Source organism: Myotis brandtii, unplaced genomic scaffold (genome assembly GCF_000412655.1).
Source record: "Myotis brandtii unplaced genomic scaffold, ASM41265v1 scaffold540, whole genome shotgun sequence".
In the NCBI taxonomy this organism is placed as follows: domain Eukaryota; kingdom Metazoa; phylum Chordata; class Mammalia; order Chiroptera; family Vespertilionidae; genus Myotis; species Myotis brandtii.
This window is the reverse complement of record NW_005369990.1, coordinates 32,491-46,063: the sequence shown is the minus strand read 5'-3', so window position 1 is coordinate 46,063 and position 13,573 is coordinate 32,491. Positions and strand designations below refer to the sequence as shown.

At 39.8% G+C, this 13,573-nt stretch overlaps 1 protein-coding gene across 1 annotated transcript in view; it reads left to right on the top strand.

The window, feature by feature from the left end:
* UBE2U (ubiquitin-conjugating enzyme E2U (putative)) overlaps positions 1-13,573 on the top strand; it is a 53,176-nt gene that overhangs the window by 13,592 nt on the left and 26,011 nt on the right. Inside the window, exons 5-7 of the mRNA XM_005878053.2 lie at positions 3,522-3,642; positions 6,547-6,598; positions 12,806-12,891. Of these exons, the coding sequence (XP_005878115.2) occupies positions 3,522-3,642; positions 6,547-6,598; positions 12,806-12,891 (259 nt within the window). The remainder of the gene's footprint in view (positions 1-3,521; positions 3,643-6,546; positions 6,599-12,805; positions 12,892-13,573) is intronic.

The following is a 13,573-nucleotide window of genomic DNA, read 5'->3' as shown; positions in this document are numbered from 1 at the left end:
TGAGAAATTTACAGTATCTGCTTTTCTTCCAAGAAAGTTGTCACTTTTATGCCAGAGTGAGAATTATTTGTATGCTTTGTATGTCAGCATTGGGCCACTGTGACTGGGGGGCACTTAGCTTGACTTGAGAGTAATTATCTTGCTCACTGGCTTAGAGGGAGGGTGTGTGGCAGAGGAGATAAATACTCGGTTCTGAATTATTCATTGATTGCTGACTTTCTGGATTGATTGTGCAAGCCCCTCCTTTTATTGATGTCCACCTTCTATTGACAGACATCTACCCTGGGAGAGAAATGAGATGAAACTCTCTTTCTTTTCATTGTAAAAAGCATTTGAATTCCTAAGGTGTGATAAGGCCACCCAGCCATCCACAGTCAAGGTACACATTTTCATGGAGGATGTTCCCACTCTTGAATAAATTAAAACAATTTTTTTCTTTTAATTTAAACTTTCTTCTATAACTGTTTTCTTGTTACTTAAAAGCTAGTTTTTTTGAAACTACTTCCAAAGCTTTTCAAGCTGTATATGTCCTTGGAATGAATTTATAAATAAGAATTGAGACTGGCCGGCGTGACTCAGTGGTTTAGCATTGGCCTATGAACCAGGAAGTCACAGTTTGATTCTAGATCAGGCAACATGCCCAGGTTGTGGGCTTGATCCCCAGTACGGGGCGTGTAGGAGGCAGCCGATCAATGATCCTCTCTCATCATTGATGTTTCTATCTCTCTCCATCTCCCTTCCTCTCTGGAGAGAGAGAGAGAGAGAGAGAGAGAGAGAGAGAGAGGAGTATATATGTTGTCAATAAGAAAACATGTATTTGATGCTCTTAGAAAGTCTTATTTTCTTTCATTAAAACTTGTGCAGTATAGGGAACTCCATAGATTCTCTTAATTTGAAGAAAGTTAGAGGGAAAGGTACTAATTCAGAGTTCCTTGGGAAAATGTGTCACTTATATATTTTTTTATGTTTATTTTTTTAAATCAAAAACTGGAATATTTTCTATTCAGAAAATATATTTGGATCTAAATTTCTTCTATAATTTTAACCCTAAAATATCAATTTAAATATTTTTAAAATGGTTGGGATATGTTGTGTTTTTTTTTTAAATAAGTTAGGTTACTAGAGTTCTACATGTTACTGGATCACCTGGGGTAATTTTCTGATTGGAAAATTAAGAATTATAGTCAGAGGGGAGGACATGAGAATTTTTAAAGAACATATTCAATTTACTTTAGAAGCTGAACCTCTTATCATGTGACTTGTTTTGTATGTTTGCTAAACTATATTATCACATAAGCATTGCTGCTATTGGGACAAACAGTGACAGTTGATTCAGGTTATTTGAATGTCCACTGTCTGTTTTAATTTGTATGTTCGTTTTGACTCTGTCATATGCTCAAACTTCAGTGGAAGTCATGAGAACCTATTATTTTTGCCTGCTCCCTCTTTTATGTTGGAAATATTCTTTTTTACTCAGAGGGACCTTAACTTTGATGTAAGGGATTGTTTCCGTTGCCAACTTTTTTCTTCCTTGCCAAGTAAGAGAGTTGTTGTGAACTCTTCAGTGATGCCTTCCCCTCGATATTTGCAGATGTGGTTGGGAAAAGTCATTTCATCCCCGACCTTTGCATGTCAGGTGCTGGGGTGCCCGGGTGCCCAGGGTGCCGCCGTGCCTGCAGCCGGGGCTCTCCCTTTACAATCACCGACTGGGGGCGGGCAAAGGCAGCCCCGGTTCTCCAATCCAGGGCTGGGGGGCAGGTTCTCAGATCCTGCCACCCGGCTCTTGCCTGCCGCCTGGGTTTCCAATCACCATTCTTCCGTCCTTCCCCTTTCGCCTCCCATCATTGTGCCTACGTATGCAAATTAACCACCATCTTTCTTGGCAGTTAATTTGCATGTCGCCCTGATTAGCCAATGGGAAGCGTAGCAAAGGTACAGTCAATTACCCTTTTTGTCTTTTATTGGATAGGATAGGCAGAATTTTAAAGATATCCCATTTGTCTCCCATCCTCTGGTTATTCAATCAAACAATCTAGGTAGTACTGTGAAAGGACTTTGTAGATGGATTGAAAGTTACTAATCAACTGACCTTGAAATCAGAAGGTTATCCTGAATGATGCAGGGGAGCCCAAAGTAATCGCATAAACCCTTAACAATAGCAGAGGAAGGCAGAAGAGTCACTCAGAGGAATACAATGGAAGAATGAGAAGGGATGTGGCAGGAAAGGACATCAGAGAAATTCCAAACATGAGTACAGTTTTTAAAAAATATGTGTTTACTGATTTTTAGAGAGAGAGGAAGGGAGAGTGATAGAGAGATAGAAACATCAATGAGAGAGAAACATTGATCAGCTGTCTCCTGCATGCCCCCCACTGGGAATTGAGCCTGAAACCTGGGCATGTGCCCCAACTGGAAATCAAACCAGTGATCTCTTGGTTTATGGATTGGCGCTCAACCAATTGAGCCACACTGGCTGGGCAAGAGAAGGATTTTTCACACCTTTAATGCCTCTGAGATATAAGGGTCCAAGTAAGGACCTGCATGATACCTCGTGGAATTTCAGGTTCGATTCCTATTCAGGGATATACCTAGGTTGCCGGTTCGATCCCTGGTTGAGGTGCATACAGGAAGCAACTGATGGATGTTTCCCTCTCACATCAAGGTTTCTCTCTTTCCTAGCACCATTTATTGAATTTGATCTTGGTTTTATACTGTACATTCATGAGCCAAACATTAGGATCAAAGCAAATTACAAGTTACTTCCTATAACTTACTCCTTCCTATCACATAAATTTAAATTGGATTTAGGTATAAAGGGAACTAAACATTTAAAAATATTAAAACATTTACATTAAAAAATAAAACTCTAAAATGGGGAGATATCTGTAATACTATCAACAATAAAAATACATTTAAAAATGAAAAAAATAAAACTTTACATTTACACATGAGGGTATATTTGGGTAACAGATAAAACAAAATTATGTATTAATGCTTGTGTTCATTTCATTATCCCTCTAGATCAGCGGTTCTCAACCTGTGGGTCGAGACCCCTAAATACATCCTGCATAACAGATATTTACATTACGATTCATAACAGTAGCAAAATTACAGTTATGAAGTAGCAACAAAAATAATTTTATGGTTTGGGGTCACCACAACATGAGGAACTGTATTAAAGGGTCGCGGCATTAGGAAGGTTGAGAACCACTGCTCTAGATCATCAAATGATTAATTTGGTATCTATAGTAGTTTCTTTTTCTTTCTTTTTTTAATCCTCAACCAACGATATGCTTTCATTGAATGTCAACTGTAATTGAAAAATAAAATTAACAAAGAAGACAAGATCAAGAGTTTCTTGAGAGTAGGGACCCTGCCTAATTGTGTTTGTATTATCTTTGGGTAGATATATTGAAAGCATTTAATAAATGCTTCTTGAACATTGTATGTATTGGTTGCTCTTTTTGCTTCGAGAAAAAACTTACTTTAAAAAAAACTGTGTCCCTTATTTTTTCTTATAGGTTATGCTTTCTAATCCAGTGCTAGAAAATCCAGTGAATCTGCAAGCAGCCCAAACACTGGTTGAAAATGAAACTGTATACAAACTAATAGTTCAGAAACTTTTCCGTGAGAAATTATCATGTAAGAAATGCCTACTTATCATTTGCCAGTTATTAATTATATATTTATAGCAGATAAGTGATCTAGCAAATAACTGTTATATAAAAGAATATTTTCTTGTATCCATTTTCAGTAATGAAATTATACTAAGATCTCTCCTACTGTACCTCTCTGTCAAGCCAATTATGTGATCTTTTTTAAAGATTATCAAAGATTGTCAGCTTAGTACCTTTAAATGTAATGGTCATATGCATGGATGGTGCCAATTAAAACTAGTCTACCCATCATAAAGCTACGACATCTATTTTTAATTCTTTGATCTATAATGGATATTTCCTAGATTTCACCGGCAGCACCCCAGGTATTGCTGATCTGGGATTCCCTTCCTCTTTATTAGCAAAATGCTCAGCTTTTTTCTCTTTCTTTCTTTCTTTATTTTTTTTATTTTTTTATTTTTTATTTTTTTTAGACAGTACACCCACCCCCTACCCTCCACTACCTCCAGGTATTCCTTCTAAGTGACTATGTGGAAATGGTATCTGAGGCTCTTCAGTCTTTCTCTCTATTGACTAATGTTTATAAGATACCCTTGGTTTGCTCACTCTCATTCTGCCAGTAACCTCTACATGACTCCTAACTCCATCACCTTCATGGATCCTGTTTCTGCAGTTAGCAGAACAATGCTGTTGGCTCCGATGCCCAGAAGGGTTTGCCACAAGGGAGGGTTGGGCCCATAGTGACGTGGTTATTCCCTTTCTATCCTGCCCCTCCTCTTCTGCAGTGCACAACCTTGCATAGTAGCCGGCATCATCACCTCTTTAGTCAGCAGGCCTTGCTGTTTCAACTCATTCCTCTGTTCTTACTTCTCTCTCATGTGTTTTATCTCTCAGATGCCCATTCTCTCTTTTCCCGGTCCCCTTCTAGAACCTGCTGGTCCATTAGCTAGGTCTGTACAATTGGAACCAAGTTCAGATGTTTCTCCACAGGGCTTCTGGGTCTGATGCAAATGAAGCCGTTTGGATCAGGCATCTTTTCTGGTTTGTCATGATTGCCAGGAGGTTCCTCAAACACTCCCTGACGGTTTTGAGGCTTGTTTGTACACAGAGGAGTCACATTGCTTTACCCTGACCACATTTGTAATCTACCAGAACACCATCGCATCCACGGCTGTATCCTCTGCTCTCAGTAATCATTTATGAATGAATGCAGGAAGGATACATATCACTTAACCTTTCGTTGAGCCCTGCAGGACTATCATTATAAAGAGAGATTCTGTAACAAAGCTATGTCCATATTCTGGTGAATGGATATTTAAAAGCTCGATTTAAAAGCATTTTCTACAACAGATGATTCTATGCAACCGATTTTGTGTTTGCCCTGCAGAGAGAAAGGATGAGAAGGAAACTAAACAAAAATTGTCCCTTCCTTTTGTCCTCCTGTCTTGTAGGCATCAGCCTTCACCCCTTTCACTTCTTCAACTTTGCCATCAAACCACACAGAAAAGCTGTCCAAATTGCCAAATCACCCAGCAAGTGAGCAACAACACAGATAATACTTTGGCAGGTTTGGAAACAGTTGCCTCTCAATTGTAAAGACCCTGTTGCCTTCTTGTTGCCAGGGTTGCTCTTGAGAAGCCTGATTTCCTTCAGATGTCCAGTTGCTCACATGCAATAGATTTTCTTTCTGGAAGCTTTAAAATCTTCTCTTTATTCCCAGTGATCAGAACTTTCTTGGTAATGTTTCTTGATGTAGTTTTTCTGTGTTTTGTTTTGTTTTTTCTCCTTGGTTCGCATGTAGGGCATTTGATAGGTGGTTTAAATCTGATTTTTAAAACTTTAATCCTTTCGTTCTGGACATTTTTCTTATGTAATTTCTTTTATAATTTATTTCCCCTTCATTTTCCCTGTTCTTTCGTTTAAATATCCAGATACTTAGATGTGGGATCTATTGATCCTTTGATTCTTTAAAAAATCTGCTTTCTCCTATTATCCATCTCTTTGTTTTTTGTTCTATATTCTAGAAAATTTTCAGAAAAGTATGTTTCTGTTTTTCTCCCTGTTTATTTGTTTTGATGACTCTCTTTCATGATATTGAATTTACTCAAATGTCTAGGATCTTTGACTATTCATATGATGAACATACGGTGAATGGAAATCAGTCACTAAAAAGATGGGTACTATTTAAATACAGACTGGACTTGTGGACGTTTTTGTTTCATTGCAGGGTTATTCCGTGGAGGGTACCATTAGTTACCATTGGTTAGGCTTGAAGCCGTTAGTTAGGCTTGACTCTTTCCCCTGAGATAAATCTGGGAGAGAGATGCTAGCTGCTCACACTCTGGGAGCTGGACAGGGGGAGAGAGTGAGTGGGCATCTTATCTCTTCAATATGAATTATTTGGTTTAGTCACCACTTTCCCTTACCACACTCTTGTTCTGCTTTGTGCCTAGTCTCCTCCAGGCTTGAGCCTCTCTGACTCAGTTTCTCCAGAGAGTACACCTCCTTCCTCCTATCTGGGCAGTGGTGACCATCTGGGTGCACAGGGAGAGGGGGTCGATCTTGGTTGGCTGCGCTGTTCCTCTCACCTTTCTGAGGTATCTGGCACCTCCATTTTCTGGATTGTTCCTCACGTTCTGAAGTGTAAATCTGCCTCTTTTTATTGCCCCCACCCTCCCGCCCCTCCACCCCCGCCCATCACATAGCTAGGTTTCAGATATCCACATCCTGCTAGACAGTTACCCCTTTCCACCGGCTTTCCATCTTGAAATTTTTTCTTGCCATCTTTGTTGGCTCTCCTTGAGGTTTTATACCTTATTTTAATGCCCCTATTACCATTCTATTGAGGGTTTGGAAAGAGTGCACATAAAGCCATGTATTCAATCTTCTAAGTAAAGCAGAATCTTTTCTTTCTTTCTTTTTTTCACAGTGGATAAAGACAGCAGCTCTGATTTATCTAAAGACTCAAATAAATTAATCAGGTAAGTTTTTCTTCATACAATTCTATGTCAATTTATTTACTAAAGGGCTGTTTATTTAAACTGTTTACATGATCTCTCATAATTGAATATTTTTTGACTCAGAAAAGGAAGTAGATATCTTTCCTCTTACAATACATTTTTAAGATGTTTTCAGGGAGAACGTGGGAAATTATTGAATTCTTTCTAGATGATTACATTAATGTTGAAAGGAACTATATGAACTCACCTAGTCTTTTAATTTTGATAGTGTTGAAAAGAAAAAGCATGTTGTGAACATAATGAGTACAAATCCTTATAGACAGCAGAAATCCAAGCAATTTAGGAGAAGGTAGGTTCTAGAGAAAATGGTGAGGATAAGGGCAGAAGCCACTGTACCTTTTGGGAGACAACCTGACACTGTGGCATAAATTCAGCCTTGAACACACGCACCAGGTATAGGTCAGTGTTCTCCTATATCGTTCTGCAGGTATATGTTGTTTGGCTTTCTGGTTATATAGATATAGTCTTTTGTCAATAGTCATCAATTTGTATGCTTAATATCTGTGTTTTACTGAATGCAAATTATACTTTAAGTTAGTCTAAAAATAGTCAACTATCTTTGCAACTCTTTTTATAAATCTAGTTATTTCAAAAAAAATTTTTTGAATAAAGGTATCAAAACTTTTTTCAGTGGGTAGAAGAAATGGGTATACTTCCAAATTTCCAAACTCTGATTCTAAAATATGAGATTATTTCAAGAAAGACAAATTATAGCCTAACCGATTTGGCTCAGTGGATGGAGCGTTGACCTTCGGACTGAAGGGTCCTGGGGTTCGATTCTGGTCAAGGGCATGTACCTTGGTTGCGGGCACATCCCCAGGAGGGGTTGTGCAGGAGGCAGCTGATCGATGTTTCTCTCTCATCGATGTTTCAAACTCTCTATCTCTCTCCCTTCCTCTCTGTAAAAAAATCAATAAAATATATTTTTTTTAAAAAGACAAATTATAGACCAATATCTCTCAGAAGCACAGGTGCATAAATCTAATCAAAATATTAGCAAATTGAATCCACTGATAAATAAAACATGACACTCTATCATGACCAAGGGGGCTTGATTTCAGGAAAGTCAGGTGGGTTAAAATTTGAAAATCAATCAGTGTAACTCACCCTGTTAAATAAAGGGGGGGACCCACAAAATGATCTCAATTAATCCAGAAAATATATTTGCTAAAATTTAACACCCATTCATGATAAAAATTCTCAGCAAGCTAAGAATGAAAGATAATTTCCTTATCCCAATAACCTTATACTTAAATGTGAAATGTTGGAACGCTTTTTCTTCTGAGTTTAGGAACAAGACAAGTATCCCGTTATCACCACTTCTAGTTAACACTATACTGGAGGTCCTAGCTAGTGCAATGGGGCAAGGAAAAGAAAGATAAGCTCTGAAGTTTGGAAAGAATGAAGTAAATATCTTTATTAACAGACTAGAGGTCCAGTGCACGACAATCGTGCACTGGGGGAGGGGGCGGTCCCTCAGCCTGGCCTGCACCCTCTCACAGTCCGGGACCCCTCAGGGGTTGTGCACCTGCTAGCTTAGGCCCGCCCAGGCCTAAGCTGGCAGGTGGACATCCCCCGAAGGGTCCTTAGAGCTGCCACCAAGGTGGAAGAGGCTCCCACCGCTGCCGTGGCGCTCGCCAGCCATGAGCCCAGCTTCTGGCTGAGCGGAGCTCCCCCTGTGGGAGCACACTGACCACCAGGGGACAGCTCCTGCATTGAGCGTCTGCCCCCTGGTGGTCAGTGCACGTCATAGCAACCAGTTCTGAGGTTTGGTCAATTTGCATATTAGGGTTTTATTATATAGGATAATAGGATTATTTACATAGTAAAATCCAACTGAATATACAATGCTTGAAAATTAATGAGTGAATTCAGCAACAACCCTGACTACAAGGTGAACATTTAAAAATCAACTATAGTTTTGTATACTAGCAACCAACACATAGAAAGTGAAATTTTAAAAACACTGCTACAACAACAAAATTTAACAAAGACAACTATATTGAAAACTGTAAAATAAATCTGGGGGGAAATTTTAAAGACCTAAAGAAATAGAGATATACAATGTTTGCAACTTGGGAAGAGTCAACATTACTATAATGCCAATTCTTCCCAAATTAATCTATGGATTCAATTCAATCTCAGTCAAAATCTTAGCAGTATTTTTCTGGAAATCAACAAGGTGATCCTCAGCACAATTTACCATAGCTAAGATTTGGAAATAGCCTAAGTGCCCATCAGCAGATGAGTGGATTAAAAAACTATGGTACAGCATACCAATGGACACAGACACTGGGGCAGTGGGGGCTTGTCCTGGGGGTTGGGTGTGGCGGGGCGGGGGGGCGGTCACTGGGGAAAAAGGAGACATGTGTAATACTTTAAACAATAAAAATGAAAAATAAATACTAGTAAAATGTATCTAGAAATGCAAAGGATTTAGACTAGCAAGGCAATTGAAGAAGAAGGACAAAGAAGATTGACATTCCTAGATATCAAGATGTACTAGAATGTGAGAATAAATTTTGCTCCAATTGGATCTTTTTAGGTCAGGTTCCTATCCCTGAACTTGTCACCATTGTTGGACAGCCCTAAATTCACCAGGCCCTGACCTAGAGCCAGGGGTGGGGGCAGTTCCGTCAGACCAAATGACATATACACAATGGGAGAAGAACAAACTAGTTGTTCAGGAGGCCACCACAATGTTCACTGTGACAGCCTTCCTATACACAAAATTTCACCGGACCAGAACCTTGTTAAGTAAGAGTTTGTCAGCACAGAGAGCAAAGGAGTCTCTGGCTGGAACTGCTTGCACAGACACCGACATGGGATGTTACAGTGTGCTCAGGGTCAGCCGGAGGTTCCATGCGATGGTGCCTCTGGGCGTGTGCGTGGATGGTGGGAGTAAAGGTTGGGAAAGACTTGATGATGAAGAACCTGGAGTTCTATCAGAAAGAGTTTAGATTTCATCCTATGGAATTAGGAAATCAAAGGTGTCTTTCACACAGAAACATGGTAACCTGGAATAGGGAGAGACTGAGATAGAAAAACAGTTAGGAAGCTGTTTCGAGTTTGCAGGAGAGAAGTGATGAGGTACTTATCTGAGTCCGTTCAGAAGACCAGCTGACACTGGGCACTGAGGCGTACTGAAGCCTCTCCTTAGCTCTTTCCATAGTTGATGTCATTGAGTGCTCACAAGGAACGCGGGACAGACTCTCTCTCTCTTGGTTTTATAGGTGAGGAAACAGGAGTAGAGGGTTAGGGCATTTTCCCAGCCAGGAAGTCACACAGCCAGGAAGTCACAGTGCCAGAGTGCTTCCTCCGGGCCAGGTGATTCCAGAGCCGGTGCTCTTAATCAGGATACTAAATGACTCCGTACCCAGAGACACTAGAGGCTTGGTCCTTAGGCTTTGTTACGGTTGGCATGTTGCTTCCCCGAAATAGCACTAGCACAGTTCTCTGCTCCCCGTAATTTCCCTGTTGTTTCTTTCACTGGCTCCTCTCAGCTATGAACTGGTTTCTGCTCTTTCTTTTCTAAACACTTAATTACTCTTCTGGAGTTTGTTTTCCCTAATGGCGTCATCTATCAACCTTTATGTTGATTTGACCCAAATCTCCTATTTCCAGTCTCAATTTCTCAATCACACTCCTAAAGGTCAGCACCTAAAACCCGTGTTTAAAATTAAACTCATATTTTACTTCAGTTTCTCTAGGCGCTTTCTATTAATAGCAAAACGAACCGGTCATCTGGGCTTTAGGAGAATATTTGACCCTCAAATTCCTTCACCTTTCACACCCTAAGCAGTCCAGTCCGTTCCTTGCTGTTGATTCATCTCCCCCCTTTCATAATCCTTTGCTCCCATCCTAGTATTAGCTCTCTGTGTCTCTTGCCTGAATTATTACATTTGTTTCTTCAGTTGTCCCCCAGCATTTAATTTCCCATACAATCCACCCTGCATACTAATGCCAGAAAAAAACTCTTACACACTGATCTCATAATTTGCTTGCCTTGTTGGAGAACTTCTGATTGCTCTCTATCACCTAATAAATCAAGATGACTGAGTCAACTCTAATCCATTCTCTGCCTAAATCTGAAGACCCTGCATTGCCCAGTTTCGCTTATTTTATCAAATTCCAACGCCTCTGGAATTGGAACTCTCCACTCTCGTCGATTATCTTGTTACTATCGTCTTTCCCCCAGCACGCCCTGTACGCACAGGCCCGGCTCCTTCCCGTGTGAGCTGTTAATTGCTGTGTTTCCCTGGCTGAAAATGCTGCTTTCCTTGGTTCCAGGGCCACATCCCAAGTCACTCTTTCCCTCTTGGCTCCAAAATAAAGTTATCTCTCCCTATTCCAACCTCTTCTGCTTACTGCCATTGCCAGAGAAGTACCTGCCATCATCCTCTCCAGATGCTTGTGTTAAACGCTGTAACACTTCACAATGTTAATATGTAAAGCTGTGCTATTGACTAATTCAGGTAGACATCTTATTTTCCCCGGTAATGAGCTCTGAGGTTCAGTTTTACATGATGTCTTCTACTTTTTCATATTCGTAAGGCTTCATAAAGTCCTGGTATCGGTTGAAACTATAAGCACGTGTATTTTTTATGCTGTGTCTATCCCTGTAAACTTAGCCGTTTACCTGAATAGTAGTAAAATCCTTACCGTTCTCTTCTTTTATGGGGCCGTTTCCTTTACAGAAGTGGAAATGCAAATATCCCCAGGTGTTTAGGACAGTCTTTGCATATTCAAGCTATACTAAAGTTATGCCTTTTAGAGTAATATTTTTAATTATTCTGGAGGAAGAAAAGAAAGCCCCCGGAGGCTAACAGTTTGAAATTGAGCAGGACACTGTTGGGGAGGGGGGGAGGGTCAGGGGTCATCGTCAAACAGACAAAAGACAATGGAGACTATTGTGCCTGAAGATGGTGTATTTTTTTTTCAGAGACAGTGTGTTGACAGTTTCCTTCCTCTTGGGTCATTGTTGTCTGCTAAGTGATCTGTGACAGCAAATTGATCACCAGCTTTTTCATGCAGGAGACATAATGCAGCCTTTCATTTCGTTACCTCCGTTGCCAAATGCCGAAACATTTCTTTGGGAAATTAATGTTAGTTTAGTATATCATTTAGTAGTAGAAAGCACCACCTTGTAGTTCTGGAAGCAATAGTAGCCGTGATTCATTTATCTTCACCAAGTTTCAGATTCCTACATAGGTGTGATTGCAAAAGCAATAACACGTTTGAAAAATGTTAGTCTTAAAATGAGGTGTCTGCAATTGTCATTTAAAGAAATGAATGCGTTAACACATTTAGATATTGCCCCATTCGTTTCAAAATGTAGTCAAATATTTACTTTCAGGCACCTATAAAAATTAATGCCGGTAGACCTGTTCTAACAGAAAAGTTGTTTCTTCCTCCAAAAGGCTAGGAACCTAAAATGGAACACAGACATAAGGCCTTTTACATTTGATGCTCAACCATCTCAGCCAGTCAGGTAGTGAGCTCACGGGTCTGAAAAATACCCCAAAGTAACGTTTTGTTTGTAGAATGTTGAGAATCTCTGCCCTCAAGAAATCTGTAGGGAAAAAATTGGAAAGGCAGTTATTTAAGAGACTATTTCACAGTTCCTGTTTAATACTTTATAGCAACTGTTGCTTTCCCGTTAGGACAGAGGAACATTAGCCCGGGGAAGTAAACCCGCAGGCAGGAATCCCAGGAAAGAGTTGCAAGTTCTGCTTTGATAATGGCCGAATTCTGTGTCAAAATTAAACTAATCTCAATGCTGGTGTGTCATCTCTCCTCATAATAAAGGAGAAATAAAGGTGACTTGACTAACATTTGGCGTAGTAATGTAAGACAATTATCTATTGAAGAAAGAAAATGTATAGGTATGATCCTTTCCGTGCAGTTCCTGTTCAGTTAGCCATGAAAGGCAGATAACTTCCACCTGCTGCTGTTGTTTATATACCACACGTGGGTGCACATTTATATCTATGATTGAAAAATGATTTGGATGGGTTTTCATTTTTGTGATTTGTGTGTATCAGTGGAGGAATTAATACGTCAGGTTTGTTAAAAACTGCGAATCAGTTTAATGTCTTGTGACAAGATACTGTTATCTGAAGCAAACTTGCAAACTACTCACTGTCTGACTTTAATTTATGTTCTCAGAGCAATTAGAGTCTCATTTGATGATTATCACAAGACCTGGTCTGATCTAGCTACGTCCAAGGCTGCGGAAAGTTTCAGAACCCCACGTAAGCCGGTCTCCCCCCATCCCCGGTCCTTGTGGGGCATGTTCATCTCATAATCATTCTCAGCGTGTCTTGCTCTTAAAGACTAGCCGACATATATTTGCAATTTGAAGGTGATAAACTTCTCGGTTTGTTCTGCATACGAATCAACTTAATTTCGTTCCTCTTTTGTTTAGCACCTTGGACTGGCATCTGATTAAAAGCCAGAAGGAAAGATAGGCAATTGGAGGAATGAAAGGTGACAGTCTCTATCTTAAGAGGTTTACTTTACTCCTCTCACCCCAGAAAGAAGCCTTCACAGCAGACGGAACCTTTCTGATTCTAAACACTATTAATCTTCCAAGCCAGAGAACATATTAAGTAGAAAGACACACACACACACACACAAAAAAAAAAAAACACCCATATAAAACTAGGGCTTTCAATTATATCAATCTAAGGCCATCAGACATTAGGAATTAAAAAGACAGGAGAGCTGGACAACTTTGGAATCCCATTTAATCAAATCTTTAGAGTACTATTTCATTATTTGGGTCAAAGTAGGTTATCCAGTTGATACACACTTACTGAAATATGGTTTTGCTTCAGTTATTCTGCTGAATGGTACATTCTGAAATTGCCAGTGACTTCCCAATTCCCAGATTCGGTAATTATTTTTCAGTCTTTATCTTGTGCTCGCATCAGC